Here is a 25,809-nt window from a genome sequence, read left to right on the forward strand (position 1 = left end):
AAGTTATTTCAGTGGATGTGGCATAGACAATGCACTTACTGAGGCTGAAATCTTTGGAAGCAAAACTGTCCATCCAGTATTGAACTGAACTCATCATGTTAGTTTGTGACAAGTTATGGTCACCATATCTGAGGCTATAGAAACACTGCATTGGAATGTTTTCTTGAACAAAAATGACAAATTAGGTTTTGCATATCTTATCTCAGAAGTGAACAGGGCACAGTGTGAACCTTAAATCAAAAGACATAGTGCAACGCTAGGCAATGTTCAATACACTCAGTTCAAAATCGGAAAACCAAGTTTCTAGTTTGTCAAAGAATGTAAAAAAAAAAAAAAGAAAGAAAAAAAAAAAAAAAAAAAAAAAAAAAAAAAAAAACACCCTAGAACTTTGCAAGTACTGGGGCAATGTTTTACACAAGATAGCTCTAGTGAAAAATATGCTACATGCCGATAGGGAAGGTGGTTGGGAGCTGCCCGTAAAGACGGATTACAATGTTTCGCAAATTCGATTGCATAAAACTACCCGCGATATGGCTCCAGGTCTTTGGAACGAGTGAAGAAGCTAGGAGATAGAAAAACCATGCCTCTACAGAAAATTCATCCAAAGACATAGGGACTCAATAGGGGTTGAATGCTGTGGCTCCAGATATGAAACTGGGACGAATGTATGAGGTTACATCGCGGTCTTCACACCGCGCTACGTTTACAATGCACTCATTACAACGCAAGTCGTTACAACGACTTGTGCTAGAGGACGCTGGACCTAGGAATTGTATGATTTTCTATTCCAACTCCAGCCTACGTAACAGTAGGGAAGATGTTGGAATAGTAAATCACACTATTCCTTAGTGTATAGCGCCATCCAGCACAAGTCGTTGTAACGACTTGCGTTGTAATGGCCACATTGTAAACTTATCGCAGTATGAAGATCGCGGCGACAGCCTTCTTCATTTTATGCAGGAACAAGGAAACCCCTTTGAAATGACTGAGCCCGTGCAACTACACAACTTTGTGACCAAACAATATGTAGATAACGATATAAAGACATCTACTAGGTGTCCTGGAACATGGATCGAAACTATACACAGAACTAAAGCAATAGAGATGTGTATTGAAAGAGAAAAAACAGTTTGACATTCACTAAAGCTACATTTCCACGCATTGCCATAGTAAGAGTTTCGCTCAACCAGACACTTTTGCAAGAACCTAGAGAGAAGGATGTAGCAAAAGAGGTGAATTTATCAAGGACATTCCGTTGCATGATCTTCTTCCAACAAACGCTTAATTTGATGGAGATGCTACAACCAAACCAGTGAAGCAAAAACTCATGCAAGAGCTTGAGAATTTTTTTTTTTTTTTTTTAAACTTTCACCTGAAGAATTTCAATTTGAAAAAGTGTCCTCATTCATAACTGCTATTGTTGTGGATTAAATGCGTCAATTGTGAATAGTTAAGATTACATCCAGGCAAAAGTTCTGAGAGGTCGTTCCAACAGTTCTACAGATATCAAAGTCAGTGGACACCTTGCAAGAACTGCACATTGTCCTTGGCAGTTATCTTGAACTATCAAATAAAGTGAGAGAATCAGACTAATGTCTACAAGTGGAACAACTGACCTTACCTACATCAAAAATTCGACACCTATACCTGTGCAACTTGATAAATTCTGGTCGTCAACTCCGAAGAAGATGAACTTGGAGAGGTTAACTCACCAAAACATTGCGGATGCTTCTCTGAGGGGTATATGTACAAGAACTGCCGCCAACGCTAGTTAGTGGCAGTTTTCTTAAAGCAGCCTATCACCAAAAACTATCGCCCTGGTAGCGATGTATTTACAATACTTAGCTACATAGCATTAGTTTCAGGTAGCCGCTGTGAAAACACTAGCGTGAAGGCGATACAAATTCTGGCATTGGCCAGAGAAAACTGACAAAAAGGTCCATTAGTGGCAAAAAAACTCACGTTAGTCAGCCCAAAGTGACTTTTTTCCCCTCTAGAGGCAAAAACAGCCTACAAGTACACTCCAACGAAAAATAAGAAACAAAACCTAAAAATGCAGAATGGAGCAGCCAGGGGCAAGTGCAGCAAGGATCAACAAGCCCCCCCCCCCCCCCCCCCCCCCCAGCTCCCCAACAGCCAGGATGACCAGCCAGAATCCCAGGGGAAGAGGAAATTCAGGGCTACAAACATGAAGAGGCGCATCGCTAGGCAAATCCAGTGATGCATCACTTATCATTGTGCACTCCTTGCAACACCATGGCATCCAAAATCTTGAAAGTGCGGACAGTCCTCGGGGCCCAGAGACCTCGCTGGGCCAGCGTCTGGGACCTGGAGAGGGATATGAAGGTGCTGTGGAGTTGCTTGGCCATGGCAGTAGACATGGAGGCATTGGCGATCGCCCTTACCTGGTGTTGAAGTCTGCCAGGTTGCAAGGAGACACATTGCTGACCTGTGTGAGAAGACTGCCTGGTGCCCCTCAGAGCTGTGAACAGTAGAGGAAGTTTGCATTGCATACCACGCGCCACAACCACACCGGGGTGCACGGAGGAGATTACCAATGGTGGATGCGCCTCTGCATCACAGGCCGGAGGATGCTTCGCTAGCCAGACGCTGTGGAGGGTTAGGACCCTGAGCTGCAAGGATTTTGTGTGGCAGGAGCGCTGAAACTTCATGCCCAAGGGGGTCCTGTTGCATCACCTGCATTGGGAGATTCCCCATCGGACTTGGCAGGGACTGCTGTACCCAGGCTTGTAAAAGCCCCCCTGGCTGAGGTTCCTGCTGACTGAGTCACAGATTTTAAGAGTGCAGCGGATTGCGCCACTGTGTCAATGTCCAAGTGAGGAGAAGGTGGGAAGTGTAGCGGAGGAGGCACGGGGGTCGAGTTGGGCCCAGGTCTAGTACCTGTGGGTGACGCACCCCCAGTGGTGGCTCATCCGCTATGGCAGAAGAGCATCACCCCACCGCTGTCAAGCAGTGCAAGAAGAGGAAACATTACATGATAACTTTCTGATGAATTCATGCTATGTTTCCTTGGCGGGCGGGCGGGCGGATGGATGGGGCTGCTCTACTCACGGAGCAGGGCAGGAGTGGAGTGGTATGACCACTCCAGTACGCAATGACTGTTTGGTCGGGCCTCTCGGGCCGCCCAAAACAGTCATGCGCACTTCCCCGTTTACAATGCAGGCTGTATTACAGCCTGCATGGAGTACATGCCCACCCCTCCAGCCCCTGGCTGAAAGCCTTGTCAAAGCGCTCAAGAACAATCAAAACACCGCTTTGCAGTGTTGTGATTGGCTTAGGGGAGGGAGCCTGGCTGCCTGCTTCCTATTCCTGGAACAGACTCAGGAGAGCAGGAGCACAGAAGACGCAGGACCCGGCCTCATATTTACAACCCCTGCTACCCCGTCCCCTCCAGTGTCCTTTCCCACTTCCCAACTGCTCAGTCCCTCCAGCAGCACTACTTAACAGCAGCTGCTGTGCGGCCATGTGCAGCGGGCGTACCACTGGTGCGGCAAAGGCAAGCCGGTCTGCATCCATCCGCCCTTCGACTGCGCCCAGCACCAAGGACCCTTCCTCTTGGACACCCCACACGCTAGGATACACTCCTTGCTATCAACTCTGGACGCTACACCGTCTGCTATCTAGCAACACTGCAGAATTCTCTTGCACCCTGCACCTATCGAAACAGCGCAACCGACCGGCTTAACTGCAACCTCCGCTATGGTCCCTTCACAAAAACTGAAATCTGGGACACCCTCGACAACACATCTTCAGACAGCGCCGTCTTCATGGAAACCTGGACCAACCTCTGCTCCGGACCAGACATCGCCATCACCATCCAAGACTGCTACAAATTCACCTGCACGGACCACCACAACCGCCCAGAAGGAGGCACTGCCATGGTCTAAAAAAAAAAAAAAAAAAAAAAAAAAAAAGCACACTACAATTGACAGAGCACTCTAATGACCCAACGGTGACCATGGAACACCTCCACTTCCAGATACGGACAAACCCCAACACCATCCTCTGCCACACCCTCTTCTACCGGCCCCTCCTTGCCATGAACCCACATTCACCAATGCCATTGTAGACCTCATCGCACACCAGGCTCTTCCATCCACCGACTACATCCTAGTCGGAGACCTCAAGTTCCACGTGGACAACCAGAACACCACCCCCGTCCTGGGGAACCTCACCAACATCAGACTCAAGCAGCTAGTCACCACACCAACCCACATAGCCTGACACACACTCGAGCCCATCTTCTCCACCAGCTGGAATTTCAACTACAACCACACCACAGGACTCTCCTGTACCGACCATCATTGTTTACATCATGCCTTAACCACGCCCACAGTACACCATCCCCATCATTGCCTTCTCCCGTCTCAGATGGTTCAAGGCCACCAAAGAACTTCCTGTCAACTCCCTCAGCACCACAACTCCGCCAACGCTTACAGATGCCAACACCGCAGCGCGCAACCTCCACCGATGGATCTCCAACTGCGCCGACACCCTGGCACGCCTCAAGAAGAGACAAGGCAAACAACACTCCAAGGCGGCTAACTGGTTCACTTCCGCCCTCCACTAGACCAGCCCCACCTGCAGACGTCTCAAGAAGAGATCCATCAACTCAGCAACACAGTCACCCTTGCACCATGGAGCAAGAGTGCCTGCGTCGGCGCATGGCAGCCATTGTGCGCCAATGTAAGAGAAAGAGACAGGGGGGCTTATTCATGAACCCCTTGTGACAGTTTCACCCCGCCTGTGCATCATTTTCTTGATGTACTTGCAGCGTGATTCTTGCACAAAGATGCGCCGTATTTACAAAGTGACGCATCTAGGCATATGAGTGACCATGTGAAGCCTTGTGCCACATTATTCCTGCATCAGGCATGACGTATGCAGGGTGGGACGTTCCCTAGGAACAAAGCCTCATATGAGTGGCTCAGTGAAATCCATCAGATTTCACTGCAACAATTGTAGGACGCCACTGAATCAGTGCCTTACACCCGCCTGTGGTTAGCTGCAACTTGTAAATACGGCGGTAAAAAAGAAAAAAAGCTGCCGTAGCGTCAAAAATAGGCGTTACGGCGGCGTTAACTCCTTGCAGATATGCCCATGAATTTCTAATTATTACAGGTCGAATGATCAGAAGGTGTGTAAATGTTTTGGATCATACATATGTAGAGAAAGATCCATGTGAATTTGGTTGGGAAGATATTGATGGGGTGCTACACCCATGACATTTTTAAAGCCTCTACTCACAGAACTTACACATACTTGCAAAATCTGTGCTACAAAAAGAAGTACCTGTCGATAGGCTCTTCTCAACTGTTCAAATTCTAAAACTATACCATGAGCGATTGGCGAAACAAATACATAAAATGAACTCTGGAAATGTGTCTAAGACAGGAGATAAACATTGGGGTTTTTTTCATATTCAGATCATAAACATTTGTTAGGTGTATACATAAAAAGGATTAAAAACTACTGTTTCATTTCTATATAGGTCTTTTCTTCCTCTATTATAGCCATTTTGAAAAATGGTAGGAGGGTTGCTCTGAGGAGTTATTTTCTGTCCCTATAAAACTACTTGACCCCGAAACCTATTTTTTGACACCAAAATGTAGTATACAGGTCTCATGGGTCCTGAAATATTACATCACTTCAACCCATCTGCCATTTTTGAAAAAGTCACCCAGAAAAATTCGGCCCGGATCAAGTACATATACCCAAGCTAAATTACTTCTCGAATGATCCAAAACAAATAAAAAAAAAAAATACAAAAATTGCATTTTTTGTTTTAATAAACAGAGGTATGTTTGGTGGCCTGGATTATAATTGTCATTTCGAAGCAGAGCGAGGTTTGGGCAAATGGTCACATTCAACCCCTACAGCAATTATTAGACTTCTCCCTACATAGATAGTACAAATTTTATAGATATCTACAACTGTGACATGCACTCGAATCCTACAAAAGTAATTCCAAGTCTACCTCTGATGTCAGAGCCCTAGAAATGAAAGTGATAATGGGGCAACTAGGAAGAGAAGTAATCTCTCAAATCAAATCTGCAAGTTGTCCGTTCTGCTTTCAATGCCCCTTTGTTAATCGACTAGCCACACCATTTTAAAGGAGGGCTATACATTTATGGCAGCTGCGCGTATGCGCCGGATTTCTCACTGCCAAGTGTAGTGACACCTACCTAACTCTGGAGAAGGTTACTAACCTCAAACCCCCTTTGCTTTCCTTGTAGCGTATTAGGCGCTGGCAGGTGCCTGGATCCCTGTCCCGGTTGGCAGCCCACTTAGGTCAGCCCCACTGGCTTTTTAATGTATTTTTGTTTTATTTTTCTCATGTCTAATTTTCAGTTATTTTATTTCTACTCATTTTCCTGATAGCTCTATTCTGGGAGTGGAACCTTCCTCATTGGAGAGGTGCGCTTCGACTCCAGTTCTGCTTTTGGTACCCCCTCGTTATAGACTAGCCACGCCCTTTTGGAGGCAGGCTATAAATTTATGGCAGTTGCACGGACACAGCAGAAACGCGCAGCTGTAGCTGTCCGCGCATGGACAGCGCTAGGGACCGGGACCCCTGCACACCTCATCCCAGAAGTCCAGAGCTACACAAAAATGGAGCTACTTTCATTGGCCCCAGCAATTAACGAACACTGCCACCATTCATCAATGTATCTTCCAGTTTTAGCTCCTGCAGGTGGTGTTATTTCTCTTTTGGCACATCCTCTACGAGGAAGTTGGAAGGCAAGAACAATCTGTCTAGTACAATTTTCAGTCAGTGCTTTTAGGTCTCGGCTGGCGATAGAGTGCATGCTCTCTGCATTCGAGAGCTTCTTGAAATCAATATTGTTCAGGAAGGGGTCCTGAAGCCCCACCCATGATTCCTATTGGCTTGCGTCATAGTGCATGGGAAAAGGTGGCTTCTCATTGTAAAGGAGGCTTAGTCCCTCCTGGTTACCACCCTGTCCACTTTTGGCCCCGCCCACGGGGATTGGCTCTTTCACTTGCAGCGTTATACAGTCTCTATTTATTATCTGGGAGACACTCTTTGTCAATGTGAGCGCGGTCCGCAAGTCGGTAACCACCTTTTTTTGTTATTAAAAGAGGACCGCGCTTGTTATTAAATGTATTGCATGCATTTGCGCTGCCGGCACACAACCCTCCCCTCCTTTCTGAAGTCCACCTGACTTGTTAGTCGTTAGCTCGGCTCTTTGATGCAAACAAAAGGCAGCTCGTTAGGGGTTCTTTGAAGTCGGGTACACTGCAGAGGAAGTGTGTGCAGATTGGGAAGCGGTGGTCGCACTTGCACCATAATCCACCATTAAAAGAGGACCGCACTTGTTCCACTAGGGGTTTACATTTACTCCATTTGTTAAGGAGACAGATTTATTGAACTAAGCTCCGGTCCAGATAGCGCACTGGAACTGCACCCTGACATGTATACGCTGGAATCTGCAGTGCGACAGCACATTGCAATTGGCACATTTGAGCAAGTACCCCGCTTCCTGCCGCTGTTGGGCACAATGCTTTATTCTTGTTGTTCCTGGCCCAGGCTGCAGATTTTGAGGGGAGCCAATTCTGTTTATCGGTCACTAATTAAATCTTCCGCCCCGGGCAGGGTCTCAGGCAAGAGGCCTGGCTGGCGCAATCTGTGAAAATAAATCACCCGATCAGAACATCGGATCCGAATGGGTGACCGCCTCGCCCCCAACATTACCCCACCCACCCTAACTATCAAAGTGTGAAGGGGCCAAGCTGGGACTATCTGAACACTGATCAGGTCCCCCACACTGGGAGGTCACTCACGGCTCCGTTTTTGGCATGGTTACTTCTTTTGGATGCTTTCTCTGTTTACATCAGCCCGTGTGTTCAGAACATGTTTTTAAACGCTTATTGCCTCAGTGTTATGGCTCTGGGGCTGTAAGGAAAGCTGCATTGGTTATCCTATAATCAGACACCTGTGAAGAACCCGTAATCAACTTTGCAAAAGAAGCGGTAACAGATTGATGAAACCAGGCTTACAAGTCAGTTCTAATGAAAAGCCATGTCACAAAACTTACTTTGATGGAAAAGTGAATATAAAAATATTTTTAAAAACTAAACACTTACAGTAGCCCATAAAATAAAATGTACTACTTATGTTTTAATACAAATTGTGGTAAAGATAGCATTATTTAAAGAAAAATATGCTTTAGCCTTCTTACTACTGTTAAAAAAGCAAAACTAAGAAACTGCAGACTGCAAGAGAAACACGCATTGAGAATGCAATAGGTCTCGCCTTTTATTAAGTTAAAGCCATTTGCTTTGTAATACAAATACCATTAGCAAAGCAAATGGCTTTAACTTAATAAAAGGCGAGACCTATTGCATTCTCAATGTTAGTTATTAAATTCCCGCTCCCTATCTAAACAGAAGTATGCTAGTAATTTTTATTTGCATAGTGAATCAAAACCATTGCAATACAAACATTTGTATGCAAAAACAGTATGTCACTACAAACATTAAAATTACATCTACAAGGAAAAAAAAAAAAAAAAAAAAAAAAAAAAAAAAAACCACCCCACACAACTAGTCAATTTTTCCTTTCAATTTAAAATCATAAAATCTCAATTCTTTGGACGACCATAATAAGAAATAGATAGTTTGTATTGTGATATTATCTAAAAGACAATTAAGAATCAAATCTTGGCATTTTTTTTTTCCACTGCCTTCATAAGCTTCACAAGACTACAGTTCAACTGAGGATCACGGGGTGCGAAGCAGGCAAGCTGCCCGTCTTCGTGAGCCTATTCCTCGTTGGTTAAAATTGAATTTTAGCAGATGCTTTCGTTCTTCCAACAGTTTGTCACAGAAACACAACAAATGCGGCATGTCCTCAGGCACCGTACCACAGAAGCGACAGAGGGAGCCCGCCTTGTCCTTTAACCAGTGTGGGAAATGCCAGATACAGGGTAATAGGCCCAACCTATACTTTAAAAATGTCATTTTGGTTGTTTTTGAATATCCCAAAATCGAGGTAGCTCTGTGATGCTTGTGTGGAATACGAGTTCAGGATCATCCAGCCATGTGACCTTTTCACAAGGGATGCCTTGTCTTCAACCCATGAAAGAGGTTGAATTTTTTCCTAACCAGTTTTTTTTTTTTTTTTTTTTTTTTTTTTTAAGCTTTCTATGACTTGTGGGGGTATCCCAAAGCTGATATAAGCCAAGATTCGTCAGGCTTCTTTTGAGATACTTAGCGGCTGGTGAGGCTGGGTGTTGTTCTAATTCCATCCATAGATAATCATTTAAAGGTTCCTTGTTTGGTTTTTCGCGTTTTGTCCTAAGCAGTTATGTATGCCCCCTGTCTTGCCAGGAGCCGTTTCTGGACGCCAAATGTAGCCTAATTTGAGCCGGTGAGGTTTGTTTGGGCAGGCTAAAAATAATCCTATACACAGCTGTGACTGTATTGTCCAAAATCTTAGCATCTCTGCCTCTCTGTACTTCACTCGCATAAGTTACTGTTGGCAGGAGTTTGGCTCGTATTACTTGTGTCAGAGGCAGGAGAGACGGGCCAGTGAGTTTACGGTGTAATGCTTTTAAAGAAATTGCCGAGGCAAGGCCTTTACCTCTAATACTGGTTTTCTGAACAGTAAACTTGGCCTCTGGTGTCGATTTTTACTCTAGATATGTATATACTGATGTGTCCTCAATACAAGTATTATTCCAAAACCAGGTGTATGACTTTTTCCTTTTTACAGATTGTCATCGTCTGTGTTTTCTCCAGGTTTAGTCAGTTCATTTGCATCCGAATATTCCTGTGTAGCATTCACAAGATGTTGTAGCCCTACTTTTGTATGGCCAATTAAGACTATATCGTCCACATAGAGAAAACACGGTAATAATAGCCATCCTAATTTTGGTGCAGGAGAGCGACCGACACCTGTTGAGGATCGGGATGAGGTCCCCTAAAAACAAGTTGAATAGTGTGGGAGCTAAAACACAGCCCTGTTTAATACCCTTGTTGGTTGGTATACGTCTTGACAGGAGTGTACCGGCTCCCAATTTTATCTGGATCCACGTCTCCGTGTGCAGGTTGATCAGCAGGTCTAACAATGGCCTTGGTATCCCCCAACTCTTCAATTTGGACCATAAAATGTTCCGGTTTATATGGTCGAAAGCCGCCTTATAATCTAGAATACAAAAGTGAATGGGTATTTTAGTTGTTTCAGCCTTATCTATTAGCATGCCCATGGGTAAGATGTTGGTGGTTGTCCCCACCGATTTAGAAAAAAAACGGTCTGGTTAACCAGAATTAGAGATTTCTCCGTGGCCCAGGACTGCAGTTCTTCCACAAGTATACCTGCAAAATATTTTGCCTCGTTGTCCATAAGGGCAACTAATGGATAGTTTTGAGGGAGAGACTTGTCCCCAGATTTAAAAATTGGAGAAATGATTGAGCCCTTCCAGGAGCTGGGCAATCTATTAAAAATGTTTTATTTCCAAAAATAGTGGCTCGAGCGCTGCAGTCCATTCTTTTTCCTCTTGTTTATAAAGGATGGGCGGAATTCCGTTCGGGCCTTTTCTTCCTTTTTTAATGTGGCGCCTAATGGTTTTTTGTAAACTTGTCACTCCTTAATTTGTGGTTGGTGTAAGACCTTCTTAATTGCCGGTGCTCCTATGCCGTGTCAGTGATTTATTGTCGAGAGAACTTCTTATCACATTGTCAGTTTCTGTCTCCAAGTAAAAATCTCTATCCTGATTAAAATGATTTCTAAGGTGGCTTGCCCATTCTACTTCTGTGATATTAGAGGAAACTCCGTTGTGCATAGGTCTTATGAAGTAGTTTATGGTTTTCCAAAATCTTGCACCATCACTCCGTTTGGTGTCCGCGTGTAGTTTTGCCCACGTGTAGTTTTGCCCACATGTTGTCCTCCATAGATCTGTTGGCTTCCAATTTTATTTTTTTCAGCAATGCATTCAATTTCCGTAAAAGATCAGGTTTAACTATAACCATAGGATTATACCGAAGTTGTCTCATCGTATGATAGATTGATTTTTTTTTTTTATGCACCTGGTCTGCTCTTTATGCTCTCGTGTAAAGTGTTTCATGCTGCTGCGGCCCAATCGCACTTGTGACTTAGGTCTTGTAAAATAAGCTGCCATAGTTGTAGTAAAATGCTCCCATTTCTCAACTTCGCTAGATCCAGTTCTAGCGTGGAAAAGCTGCTTAGCCTTTTCTAGTATGATTCCGTCTGTTGCTGCTGAGTACTTGATCCTTTTATAGTGGATAGTATAAACTGACTCTTTAGGCACAGAGGATAGCTCAAATTTAGGCTTGATGACGTTGAGAGCAATTTCTTGGGGGCAGTGGTCGCTGTTGGCTTTTTTCCCCCCTATCCGAAATGAAACCATTTGTTGAAATAAGGATAATGAAATAAAGGTATAATCCAGTATAGTATTGATTCTAGTCGAGTGAAATGTAGTAGCTGGGGGGTTGTCTCCAGTAAATCTTCCATTTAATGCTCCAACGTTGAAGAGTTTGAGGTCCTCCGATATCTGCTTGTCTAGTTTGGTCTGTTTGGATATTTGCAACTTCCCTTGGAGTGGTATATCAAAGGCTGAATTTTGAATGACATTTGTCATCTGTCGAGATTCCCATATGATTGAGATTAAAGTCCCCTGTGATCATAAGATCTTGTTCATGGTATTTCCCGTATGCACTCCAAGAACTTACATAATTCTTTTGCTGCCATTTATTTTCTTTTTGGATGGACATAGGCATTTATCAAGGTAAGATTAATTCCCCCCGTGCCCGTTTCTGGTTGCGAGATGGAAAGGTTTACTGCCATTGACTCGGAAGAAGTTGGACCAACTTCTTTGACCACATGGGCACTTGTGGCTGACACATAGGTTACTAGACCACCTTGAAGATGACCATATTTCGCCATCCTTATTGCATCAGTAAAAAAAAACGCAAGAATCCATGAAGGTGCGTGGGGTCTGCTTGCCATGTTTCTTGCAATGCCACAATATCAAACGATCTTATATAGCTAACAAAGTCTGGATCAGACATTTGAGGCCAGGCCATTAACGTTCCATGAGCATATTCTTATATGATTATGCTCACTCGATCTTAAATGTGAGCCTGTTTGTCAATTTGCATGGTTGTTTATTGTTCTAGCGGTCCATCTTAGATCACTTAGTCCTGTTGGAGATGATGCGCCATCTTGGGTACTTCTAATAAAGCTAAGATGTTGTGCATTTCGTACTCCACCTTTCCCCACTGCTTCTCCAAGTACCGATATTCCGTGTCTGTTTACAGAAACCTGTGCTCCCTCTGTTGCTACTGGAATTAATAATTCCAGGTATCTTGGTTTTGTATAAGGAGTTATTGTTATCCCCCAGTTTTTGAACGTTTGAGCCTCCAAGTATTTTGTGTGCAATTAATGATGTTGTCCATGTTGCTTTAGTTTTATCGCCGCGTGTTCCGTCATCAGCTGTGAATGCAATTGAAGCCATATCCAAAGTGGTCACATTTTTTAGGGAGGGAATGTGAGAAAGCAGCCGTAAAATATTGCCTCTATTCAGTATGTCATGCCTGCCTTTCGAGATATAATCCGGACTGAGCCATATAGTGTTGGTTACGTTTCTTACATCTTCTGGGCTCCTGATCTTTTTATTGATTTGGCTCATTTGTGTGGATTCATATCCTTTTATTACTGACAGTGTTGCCTTATTTGTGGAAGATGCTACTTCATCTCTCTCTTTTTGACGATTGTTAGTTGTCCTTTTAGGTTAAACATTTGGCCATCCTCTACGTGCCAGGGGGCATCTAGCTTGGTCCCCAATTCTTTTACGGGTGCATGGGTTTCATCTCTCTGGTTCACCCTTATATGTATAGATGAAGTTCTCTTTAAGATTAATCCTTGTTGTTTTTACTGGCATCTTAGACAGTATAAGTTGGTAGTTTTCATTCTCAGGCCTGGTTGCCGAAGTTCGTTCACCAATTTTTATTTTATTGACAATAGAACAGATCGTGGTATCCCTCTTTAGTGATTGGTTCTGCATACGCTCAAATTGTGTTTTTCCTTTTTTTTTTTAAATGTCTCGCCTACGCAGCGTGCATGCGCTACTAAGGAGACCTTTAGCCGTCGCTCTGCTCTTTATCGACGCACATACTCGGGCTTGTGGCGGCATACACCTTGCGGGAGCGAGCAGGAGCGCGCCACAAGCACAAGTATGTGCTTCAAAACAAAGCAGCCTGCGCGCGCACGCACCACTCCCAAGCCAGCAAACACACGATTGCAATGCCATGCACGGCTCTCTTGTTTGTCTTCCTTTTCCTAGCAACTGTAACCTAATCTACATTCATCCCGGGTGTCGCTTCCACATACCCCACTTTGCTTCAGCACCCCACTTTGCTTCAGCACGCCAATTGGTTCAGTTTCCCCCAGCAGCCTTCTCACTTAAAAAAAAATGCTTTTGTGAGTTTTATTTGGTCTTTAGTTACCGATCCATCTCGGATCAGTAGTTAATAAGAAGAAAAAAGCACCTGCATCATTTTTTAGCCACATGCATGTGTGGTGCGCCCCTTTAAAAAAAAAAAAAAAAAAAAAAATATAGATGTTGGCAGCCACAGGAAATACTTGTTGGTACGAGTGGTGGCCCCGCCTACTTTACTTAGAAAGTGCACACACTGCTGTAGCCCCACCTCCCGGCTCCTCAGCTCAGAGTTGCATTTACCAGCACGACGGAATCGGCTGCAGCCTTTCCCACAGAGCCTGCACCATGAACTCCAACAGCAGGAGAAGAAGCCTTGTAGGTGCCGAGGGGGGGGGGGGGGGGGGCAGACGGGAGCAGCTCCATGTGTGCAGGCACTGCGGACTTTGAGCCTGCTTGTTTTCTCAGCTTCCTGAACACTCCACAGGAGCTTTCGCTAAATTACTGAAATTAGGGAGAAAGCGGTTCTTCTTGGAGCATGTGGTTGGAGAACTCACGATCTTCAGTTTTAATTACAAGTTTTTTTTTTTGTTTTTTTTTTTACATGTTCTTTAAATTCCGAAATGACCTTTTTTTCATGCAGCTCCATTAAAGGTCGAACAGATTAGGGGTTCAGGACTAGAGAACATGATCCTGAAGCAAATTATATCTCCGAGCTGATATGTAGTGGCTGGCTGGTAGATCTCAGTTTTTTTTTTTTTTTATTAAATCACAGTGGTGGGTGGTCCTCCTGCAGTTTCACAGTATAAACCGCAGGCAGTATAAGCCTGGTTTTAAATGTGCTGTACTTTGGAACCATCATTTCCCTTGTATGGTTTCTCAGTGTTGCTACTTGCTCTTTGTTTGGCACATGCATTATGATCCTAGGCTGCTGCTGTTTTATTTTGAAAATTGAGAATGCCGGCAACGCCCTTCCATAATGATTAAAAGCAGACAAGAACATTTTTTAAATGATTATTTTTTAACATTTAACATGCTCACAATGTTACTTCAAACTGGTAACTGACTCTTTACATACTATTGAAATAATATTACAGTAAGGAAGAAATGGCAGCACAAGATTCAAAGATGTCGGCCACTCTCCACCAAACGTGGTTTAAAATCGATTGTAGAACTGCCCGTCCATTTTCGTTTCCCATCATACTGCAGCCATCATGTTTTCCCAAGGTAAAGTGGCTTGTGAGCTCCACCTGAGGTTTTATCAATCGGTGTGTTGGGTTTACTTTGGGCATTCACTCCCATTTGCTTGTTCTTTCCAACAGCTCTTCCGCTACCTCCCCATCATCTTGCTCACTCTTTATCTGCCAACATTCTCTCCTTTTCTTCCCTTCTGTCTCCAACACGGCTAGGTAGGATTCATCAGCAGCATAGCTCTACAAACTAACATGTTCGTAAATAGGTTCTTTGTGGTTTCAAAAACATGTCATCTTTATTGCTGTCAATGCTATATAATTTTACTACAACTGCACACTAACTGTTATAGCATTCTTTATAGAGTTTGGATTACATTCATTATCTTGAGCAGTCTCTGGGGACACTTTAGTATATTTTTCCTTTGGGCTGTGGCGTGTTCATAATATCTAGGTTCTACGTTCCAAAGCTATTTTTGAGTCGGTTTCTGGGGCTGATGTTGGGACAGATGCAGATGGTCACTTTATTTGTGCAATTTCATTACCAATTTTGTCACCAAATCATGGTTTATTTTACTTCACTCTTGTTTCTTTTAAAAGGAGGGCCCACTTCAATGGACCGGTAAGTATGGCAATTATTTGTAAAGAAGCACCTTTGGAACAACTTTATGGTTATATTTTAAGTTAGGCAGGCTTCTGTTTTTAATTTGCTCTCTGTCCTGCTGCTATCCCGACCCTACCAGCTGGGAGCAATCTTAAACTCTATCCGAAGTACAGGACCATCAGTGCACCCTCATACTCGATGTTTGTTTCTCTAGCTTGCTCGGTTTTTATCTCCCCTTCCGATTCAATACTGCCCACCCTTGTTTTCCTCGTGCTTCTCCCCCCCCCACCCCCATCAGTCTCACTCCCTTTGTTTTCTACTTTTTAATTTCATCACTGTAAACATAGCTCACCCTCTCCATGTCCATTTATCACTTTGTCTTTTGCTTTACCACATTTTCCTCTCTTCCTAAATGCCATCCCATCCCTCCTAGTACATCTCCTTCCTTCTCTCTCGTCCTCTTCTCCTTATTTATTTGCTTATTCTTTTGGTCTCTGCCTCTCTTCCCTTTCTCTAACTTGCTTTTTCACTTACTGTGCTAGCTCACTCTTCTCCATTCCCGTAATCCTCTCAAGCTTTTTTTATTCCTACTTCACTAGCTAACTCTTTCAAAGCCGCCTTTCTCTCTACATCATTGAATCTCCCAACTGCTCATGCCTACACCCATTCCCGGTTTGCTTACTAAAACTTTTGTTTCGTCATTATCACATATAAAAGCACTTATAGATATGTGAGTTCCGACAACCAAGGGCACAAAAATAAACAAATAAAACCACTTCAAGTAAGTACTTCTCAATGCAGTGCAATAATATGCTACCAGTGTCAAAGCTTCCCCATTAAAGAACAGTAGATGTTATAGCAACCGAGATAATATACTGCATGGCTAAATACTTCTAAGGTCCCAAAGGCGAGACCCATTGGCTATGCTAATGCTTGTTTAGTTGGCTGGGGAGTCAAGCTAGTCCCTACCTGATGCGAGGCTTCTACTACTTCTTTCTTAGTATTCCCAAGGACTTGCATTTTCTCAGTTGCTCCCTTCACTCTGCTGACGGACTGCTTTATTACTGTGGCAGTTACTGTATTTCGTTCAGAGGGTCCCTGCTAAGCTAATGTCATTCCCAGGCTTAAGTTCGCTTTGTACTGATGGCGATGACATCCCAAAAAGACGCTTGAATCCTTTATGGTTGCGATGTATTTTTTGATTTTGGCCTTTCTGTTTTTTTGCTCCCTTTGTTTTGCATTCATTTTGTTTATCTACATTATCCTCCAGTAAGGCTTCAGGCATTTGGCCATCTGATGTTTTGGTTTCTCTGGCCTCTTGTTCTTTAATCGTATGAGCCTGGGAGTCCTTTATCCCAAGGCATCCCTTTTTGTTGGCTTTAATTAGTACTGTGTTTGTCGGATCGTATGTTTCACTTTCCGGGAGGACCTCAAAAGATTGCTTATCTGGGCCCTGCGGGGACTTTTCAATTTGAGTGCACAAGTCATTTAGCATTGCTGGGAGTGTGGTCAGTTTATCAATAATTGGACCACATCCACAACTCAAATTTACACCTTGCGAATGGTCGTACTAGTTTTGTACAAGTGTGTTTAATGTACCCAACTTCCCGTCGATGGCAACCACAAAGACAGCCAAGGTATCTAATAGCGTCAGTTGGGTGTCCATTTTGTCGGATTGGTAATGGAGGACTTCTACCAAGAGTTGCATTGTTTTTAGCAAACTAGGCCAAGCACTTCCCCGATTTGTATTTTTTAGTGACCCCTCCTGGCTTACTGGATTCGTTGTCACATTTTGGTCTCCTTTACATCCCCCCCCCAATGTTGTTGGGTATAAGATCTCCCCACTCTTCCTTTCCCAGGTATGAAGAGACTTCTGTCACTTCTACTGAATCATTTGCTGGCATATACTGATTTTCTTCCCCCCACCCCCCTGCATTTAGTGTTGTAATATGTCGCTTGTTCGTTCTGGAGTAGAAATGGCATTGGAGCTGCCAAAGAAATTTCTATTCCTTTCCGTTCCTCCCTTAGCCTTATTTGGTTAAATTTGTTATTAGAGTGAGATTTTGACTCTGGGCTTCGCAGATCATTTGTACATAAATTGTGCCACAGTTACCAATTATATTTTTGTTTTGTGTTGATCCGCTGGCCCCAACTGTGTCAGAGGTTTATTTGCTTTTCTTCTAGATCATCTGAAGACGTTTCTGATGCTTAGTTTGATCTATGTACTTGGATTAAATCAGTGTCAATTGTCAGTTCCTTGCCGGTGGTAATAGTATCATACGTCATCCGAGTTTTATTACATTGTGGAGTTGATGTTACTTGTAATGAGCTGATGGCTGTCATAATAGTCATGCTAGGACTTCTCTTTTTGTGAGTAATTCTCGGAGCGCCAGTAAATGTTAACGGTTGTATTGGCTGTACTGGCTGAAGAGGCGATTGAAGGCCTGGTACTTCTCTCACGTTTGAAAGAAGAGTGTCCCATGCATTCTTTAAAAAGCAACATTGTGTAGATTTTTCGTTGGAACTAGGTTTGGCAGTTTTTTGGTTGTTTCCGAATTTGAAGGCGGTCTGCTCTTTTGTATCCTTGAAATATTTACATCTGCGGTTATTTCAATTAGGGAGCAGTCCTTCTGTGTTGCAGGCCTGGTTTTGGGTGGTGGTTCATCCCTTGTGCCCTCGAGCATCTTAGAGGTTCGCTTCTGCTTCTTTGTAACCCCTTTAACCGTTGTGCCTCCTCGGGCCGGACCTCATGTTACCCTTTGGTTGCTCCAACTATATCGTACTCCAACAGTTGGTATCTAATACAAATTTTGGGTTAGATTTAGAGAATGGCCACGTCAGACTTGCCAGCCTCACCGGTCACTTATCACAGTCACAGTTGGTTGTCGCTTGTGTAGCGTGATGCTGCTTCTGGAAGGAACTTGCGGCTTCCGTTCACCACACTCACCAGTTTACTGCAGTGCCAAGAAGGGGGTCAATGACTGGAACTTAACTTAAGGCAGTTGTTTCCCAACAATTGATTGGTTGCAGCTTCTGTAATACGCACTATTCTGCAGCTTCTGCTGGGTGGTGTAAAAGGCAAGGTAAGGTACCGTTATTGCAGTTGTTTCAGAGCGAGGGGTGGACTCCAGCTCTCACTGCTCACCTCTGTTTTCCTCTTCTCTCCTCAGTGCACACCTCAGCTAGTGCCGGTGGACTCAAAAGATCAGGGCCATACTCAGGAGTTCAGGAGCCTCAAACTGTTTTTCGCTGTCCGCGCTCCGCACACTCAGCCTGCACTCCGTCTGCACCTGCCTCTCCCCCCGCCGGTGAGCCAGCAAGCCGGAAAGCCTGCTTCTCCTCCCCAAGGCTCGACACTGCTCAACACTCAGCGACGCTACCACTACTCCCGCCGCTACTGCTACCACCGTCTGTAGCCCGTGCGGCCCCCCCACCCCGCCGCAGACCGCTAATGAAAGCGGGGTTTGAACCAGAGCAGCAGAGGTGAAGCAGGAGGCCGTTTGGCCGGTTAGCGGGCACAGGAGCTAGAGCAGGAGCAGGGAGCAAGGAGCAGGGGGGCAGGGGGGCCGGCGGCTTCCTCGTCTCCGGCCTTGGCTAACACAGGTGGCCGTTAGCGTGTGAGCAGGGAACAGGGGGCCGGGAGCCGGCGTCCTCCCGTCCTTAGCTTCGGCTGCAACTGCTGCTCAACTATCACTGCAAAACTTAAGTATGAGATTGCAGACTTAATCTCGCATCAGCTAGCTGCTCTAATCCTGGTTGAAACATGGCTTAATGCCCAATCAGCACCGGACATTCTTGACGCTATACCTCAAGACTACACCATTCTGAGACTCGACCAACCGAACCAAAAGGGCAGTGGGCTCGCAGTGATTTTTAAACTACATTTGCGCTGCAGCCTCAGAGTTAAGATTACTAGTGGAGAGTCAGCAGCTAGTCTGGATGAAGACCTTGAGCCGTTAAATTTCTACCAGCTATTGCAAGCTCCCACCCATACCCATGGTCATAGTCTTGATTCAAATTTCTCACCCTTTACGTTGGTGGAGGTTGCCTCTCCCATCCATATTGCATGGTCAGATCACTATATGTTATTCTCTTCCAAATTTCAGGTATCTCCTTGGCCACTATGACCAACAAATCCCATGCCAGTAGAGCGCGTAAATGTTCTTTATCATTCCATCAGCCTTTACCGCAGTCTTAAATGATGAAACTCCATAATGTAGTGCCTGTCCTCATATTGCCAATCAGAAAGCAGTAGCTTGGATTAACAATGCTCTGGATTCTTTAGCTCCTATGAAATACATTATCAGAACACGCTCCAAAGCTACTGCATAAAGGTTTTCCGAGGAACTCTCGGCCTTGAAAAAAGCTTGCAAACAGTGAATGCCTTTAGCGTCAAAACGATAATATAGATGATAAAAATACCCATCAATGCTTCAAAAAAATATCAAATGATTGAGGAGCACTCAAGCCAACTTTTCTGCTCAGAAGACTGAGCGGTCAAAAAAAAAACTCCTCTAAGTAGCTCTTTCAGACTGTTAAGTCGTTGACTTCCTTGTAACAAGTTTCGGTGGCACTTTCCCCTTCTTCCTTTTACTGTGATCAGGTTGTGCGTTACTTTAGAGAAAAAAATAGATACCATCTATACTTCCTTTCCAGAAAGCGCCAGGAATTTCCAGTTCTCTAAACTAGAACTACCATCTACCCCCTCTGGAGGTCTTCTTAGCTTAAATACTGTATTGGTGGCTGAGACTTCTGCTCTACTCTCTAAATAGAAATCTGGATGTCCACTTGACCCAGCCTCTCCTATTATACTGGAATGAGGTATGGAGGACATTGCCCCTCCTGCTGTGTAACCTCGTAAGTTTGTCATCGTCTCCTGGGTGCGTACCATTAGACTGGAATCACGCCATTGTAGGGCCTTTCTAAGAAACCCTCTTTAGATCCTTCCAAGCCAGAGAGCCTCAGACCCATTTCTTTATTACCCTTCTTTGTTAAGGTTGCCGAAAAGTTTGTCGACCAGCAGCTGATTGATTTAGTTGAAGAAAAGGAACTACTTCACGAGATCCAGTTTGGTTTTAGACCGCTTTTTAGTATGGAATCTGCCCTTCTATTTGCCTCAGAGTCATTGCGTCTCTCTGTCGATGAGAGTAAGACAGAAGTCTTAGTCATGCTGGAATCCTCGGAAATCCTATTCAGGAAAAACTTGGTTCTTGAGACAAATGTTAGGTCAGTAATCTGTACCTGGCAGGCCTTTTTCACCTGGCTCTCAGTTGGAAACCAGCGCGGCAACACTCCGAATTGAAGTAACCAGTCGCTTTATAAAAATTGCTAACATAATATACTTACCATTTCAGATCCATTTACAACTTTATGATTGTGTTGTGAACAAGGCCTTGGAGAGTTAGAAGGAGAGTGGACAGAGGCCCAAATGGCCTTAAACTCGATGGCAATTTCATCCCATCTCTAATTAATACAGTTTATATACTTACATTGGATTTACTGTAACTCAGAGAGGCTCTGGTACATGGGTAGGTGACAAATTACTGACTATATATGCAACAAAAACACTATATGACCCTTTATTTATACAATTTGGGATTACTCCAGAATTAAGATCTACTAGAGACGTATGAAGGACAAATTAGCTTAGGCTGTGGGAATTTTCTTTTATCACACACACACACAAACCCCCCCCCCCCCCAAAAAAATGCCAATCCGGAGAATAAAGGATGAATGGAAGGTAAAACGGGAAACCAGAGCTTTGGTGGCGTTTGTAATGACTGCGGCCAACAGGGACACTACCTGCTACCAGTGGCAGAGGGTATTTGAAGGAGGTGGGGGGGGGGGGGGGGGGGGGGAAGGGGGAAAGGATACAAAATAATTAGACACTAAATGGTCTGCCGCCCGCTATCACCTCCTCTCGGTCCTCTTACCCACTTACAGGGCAGGAAGCAGGATGCCCCCAGCTCTCAGCCTCCCGATAGCCAATCACAACGCTGCAATGCAGCGGTGTGATTTGTCTGAGAATTGTGGATCAGCACTCAGCCAAAGAATGGGAGGTTGGGCTTGTTCTCCATGCACGCTGTAATGAAGCCTGCATGGGGAACATTCATGCGCACTTTAGGGAGGGCAAACCACTCCTCCCCTCCCCTGTCAGCAGAGCAACCCCGCCCGCAAAGTTGCTGCAACAAAGAAATAATAAGATGATAATAACTAAGTAATTATCACTTCAAACCAGCACGTAAAATTACTTCATTGCCTCTTGGCCCTGGAGATGTTCAGGGACAGCCTCCAAGATTTTGCTTCTATGTCGCATGAACCATGGGTGTACCTGCCCAGAGGGCACAAACCGTTAATAAATTAATAGGAGCTGGCATAGGTCACATTGCAACAGTTTGACTGAATGGGTAGCTTGAGCACGACATGGAGGCAGCGACTATAAGGATGTGGTTAAAAGAACTGTTGAATGGCAAAAGAGGCACAGAAAAAGATGCAGCTGTTTGAAGGATCGCTGTTTGAAGGATCACAGTTAAAACATCTGCTTTGGCTACACCTATAAGCAACTGAAAATCAAGATGTTGTAGTACCCTTCACACAAATGCGAAAGAGGCTCTTTATTCCTTTGGTGGGCCTGGAGGCCAGTCGGCCAGTCTAGCTCAGTCATTGGGAAATGTGCAGAACACTTGCATTCTGTAAATCCAGACACAACCCATCATCAGTATAGGAGGGAAGAGCAGGTTGTTCTGCTCGTCAGTTGGATATAGAACACTTTGCATACCTAGGACCGTGCCAGAGCCAAACAAGGTATTTAGCTTGTGATGGTGCAGATGCAAAAAAATGGAAGATCATAGTCTGGACGCAAACAGAGATTGTGCGTTTGTTATCTCATTATGCGAAAAAGGCCTGGAGCAAGCCAGTGATGGGTCAGAGATAGTCATCGAAATAAAGTCCCAGGCAGGTGCCAGCAGAGCTGCCACAAGAATGGACCCTGGGACGAGAGTGGAAGCAAGATACAGTATCGGAAAACCCCCAGAAATGGGTCCCACAAGAGGGTGAAGTCCAAATAGAGCCCCTCATATTTCAATGAGCCTGAATGCGAATGAGTTGGAGCTATAAGTGTATGAAGGAGCTGCAGTATGGCATTCTTGAAGCCAGCAATTTGCTGTGATGGTCGAGGATCTCTTATGTGCTTTGACAGAGTTCCACCTCCAGAATCACCTTCGGGACCATGAGGGTACATTCATTGCACAAGTCATGTGCGTCTGTGACAGACATCAGGATACTGCAGTGGCAGAACACCTTAAATCCTGTTTTTGGGGGGAGACATTGTCATTGTACTGGGTACACTGTGACATGGTTTAGAAGTCACTGGAAAACTGAAGCAGAGCTCCAGATCAACAAAGGGTGCAGAAAGAAAGGAACTGACGACAGCGTGAAGATGCTGCTCTTGTATGTGGCTCTGCATTGTCGCTTACGGGGTTGGATGGAGTCAGCGTAGAGCCACATGGCACCTCCTATTGGAACGCTGGAGCATTGCTGAAACAATTCTCTGGCTATCAACTACACCTGGGCGATATTCTTATGGTGAGCAACCTGTAGTTGGAAGTATCCATAAGAAAAGCTTAACACTGCCTAAAGTCTTTATAGAAACTATAGGCTACACAGAAGCAAACTAGCCCTAGCCTTAAGCCTTATCACTTTCTCTCAATACATTATTCTGCAATGAGGTCGCCTACTAAATTATACTAAGAAAGGACCTACGATTAGGCAATATTCATTCAAATAGTCACACATAAAAAGCAGTATTGAACAGGAAGCAAAGTCCTGTCATCTAGTCTCTTACTTCGAATCATGGTCCTCCTGCCCAGTTCTTTAAGAGGGATGAAGAAAAAAAAAAAAAAAATGGGGCGGTATTTCAAACATGGACTTGGTCAACTATGCCTAACTAGGAATCCATTCCAAGAGATGTGGCATATGTAATTAAGGTTGGGGCTTAAAGCATGCAAACTAAAATCTTCTGCTTCACACAGTGTGGTACTTGCCAGTATGTTGTGCCTCTGTGAGTTATTGGTTATATACAAACATGACACACAACAATCAAAATGTACTTAAAACAACCACACTTATTAGCTAGGCCACTGAGTTAGCAGGCTCATATAAAGGAGTAAAAAAAAGAAAGAAAAAAAAAAAAAAAGGAAAAAAAAAAAAAGGACCCTCGGGTCTATAACAAATACCTGGGGGGGAAAAAGGGTGCCGATTACGAAGAAGGCATCCATTTAAAGGACGGATTCCTTCACCCAGCAGAGGTGGCATGCTTCCTCATTGGGAGTCCTCCTCGCATCATGAAGCCTAGTCATGATGTGGGTTACAACCCTCTCGCTGCGAGGGAGGAGCTCAAGGATGTTTTATGCGGGAGGGGTTATTACTATGTGAGTTAACCCCTTCCACGCGGGGGTAATTCCCCCGCAGGGGTAATTCCCCCGCAGCGCAGGGGGGGGGGCAGCAGCGCTGTGCTCGTGACGAGCCCAGCTCGTCATGAGGCACAGTGGAGCTGTGCTCATGACAAGCGGAGCTCGTCACGACCCCACCCACTGATTGATTCTCCCGCACAGGCAGGGAATCAACCACGCATGGGCGGGCCACGGCGGGTATGGCGAGCTGGGCTCGTCATGAGCACCGAAGTGGTTAACTATGATATGAGGAGTGCAGTGCTGGAAGTGAAACGGTGTAAAACTAGCTACAGGGTTTACCTCATCATTTTATTCTGGCTACCTTGTGCTAGGATTAAAAACAGGATATACAACATAAGATCATGTCGTATTGTGCTCAGATTGACATGTTTCGGCCATTGACCTGTAGTGTTGTGACTTTCTTAAGGATCTTGAACAGACTACTGCTGTGAAAGTGAAGTCATTTAAAGTGTAAAGAAAATTATGCAAACCCTGCGATTCATGGAGAGATAGGTGGTGGATTCACCGGTAATATCTTCAAACGTCAGGCATCGTGCCCCAACTGTCCTTAGCATCTAAGTTTAAGGAACAAGCACGTCTCCAACCTCTATGTTACAGGCAGTATATCCATGCACTCTTTGCATAAATGAGTAACAACGAGGTATTATTTTTCACTCCCGTTCTCCCATACAAATCACTTTCTTTTGTAATCTCACATTCTGTCAGTACCTTATGCCCTTTGGCGACCAACAGCTTTAATACATTCTCTATCTGCATCTCATGTCATCCCCTTCCTCAAGTACTTTCTTAAGTTACAACCTCCTCACCATGCCCTCCCATCATATAGACACAACCTTTTCTTTTCCTTTGGGGCTGTCAATATGTTGACAGCTGCGCACCTCTGCAATACGCTCACATAAAATGGTAGTCACATTTGCCCAACCGTGACCATTGCTCTGTATGCTCTACAGAGGAGCCGATGGATGAAGGTGGTGTAGTATGACGTTCCTAATGAACCACTAACATGTACCGTGAGAGACTCGCACTACCTTAAACCTCAACTTCAGAGCTCTCAATCGAGGCCCTTACACGAATATCCATTCACTCTCAACTCACGCGCTGTGCAAGTGTCTTAAGTTGAAGGAAAAGAACTACACCTGCAAAAAAGCAAAAACGTGTAGGAAATGCAGGATGAAACAGAACGTGGGAAAGGTAAATAGGGGATAAATGGCTTACGTCCTTAGGAGTTTTTACAGGCCCTTGAGAAATCGGTCAATATTTATGCCTGTAAAATTAAGTATATAAAAATGGGGCCAAGTAAAGACACGTTTCAAAGTCAGTTTTATCTACTGCCGGGCCTGTGATCTGGCCAGAACGGTTCCGTTTATAAGCCCTGTACTACCACACCTCAGGAGACTTAGCATTGGCAGGTTTGCAAAGGTACGCATGAACACAAGTTCACGTGATTATAGTACACGTGACGTATACACCGACAAGTACAGCCGTGTAAATAAAAAACTTAAGACATGGAAAAAGGAGTAAACTTGAACAGATTTACTATCCTGCTCACCTCTATGCTCAGGGCCCTGGCCGACCTCCTCCGATGGCTCTGTGTGCTGGATGGCGGACGTGCCCCTGTCAGGAACCTCGCTCGCCTGCACCCGGCGTGACAAACATGCACCTATACCTCCCGAAGATTCCTCAACACGCCTAATGACCAGATCTGCTCGGGACCTCTTAGCCACGGGCTCCCCGCTACCCGGGAGGCCCTTCTCGGGGCTGCTCTGCTGGTGGGGGCCGTGCTGCTCATCCGCCATTTGCAGCCACCAGTCCCCACAACTAAATAGCGAACCAGGGTGAGATTTAAACATGGTCACGTGATGCTCCTTCCGCCACTAAGAAACGCCCCATAGGCGGCACCGTGACGTAGACAGCAACAAAGTCATCACGTGACTCGTGCTAGCTAAGCCGGGCTTCTGTTCATAGTAGTCTCGTGGTGAGACTCCTCACCTTTGCGGGGTGGGGGGTGAGACTGAGACAAGCACTCTCAAAGCCACTAGGGGCATTGTCAAAGTGTGTTTTTCATACATTTTGTACAGCCTGTGTGCAACATGGCTTAAAGTAAA

At 44.7% G+C, this 25,809-nt stretch overlaps 1 protein-coding gene across 6 annotated transcripts in view; it reads right to left on the minus strand.

The window, feature by feature from the left end:
• Positions 1 to 25,558, minus strand: part of SIRT1 (sirtuin 1) — a 647,146-nt gene extending 621,588 nt beyond the window's left edge. For 3 of the 6 annotated variants that reach the window (XM_085603542.1, XM_085603539.1, XM_085603540.1), the window contains exon 1: positions 25,254 to 25,557. In XM_085603542.1, coding sequence (XP_085459668.1) covers positions 25,254 to 25,554 — 301 coding nt within the window. In that variant the 5' untranslated portion in view covers positions 25,555 to 25,557. Of the gene's footprint in view, positions 1 to 25,253 lie in introns of all 6 variants that reach the window. The other 3 variants (XM_085603543.1, XM_085603538.1, XM_085603544.1) reach the window with 2 other exon arrangements.
• Positions 25,559 to 25,809: the final 251 nt, after the last annotated feature.

This window comes from Triturus cristatus, chromosome 1_2 (assembly GCF_964204655.1).
Source record: "Triturus cristatus chromosome 1_2, aTriCri1.1, whole genome shotgun sequence".
NCBI lineage: Eukaryota > Metazoa > Chordata > Amphibia > Caudata > Salamandridae > Triturus > Triturus cristatus.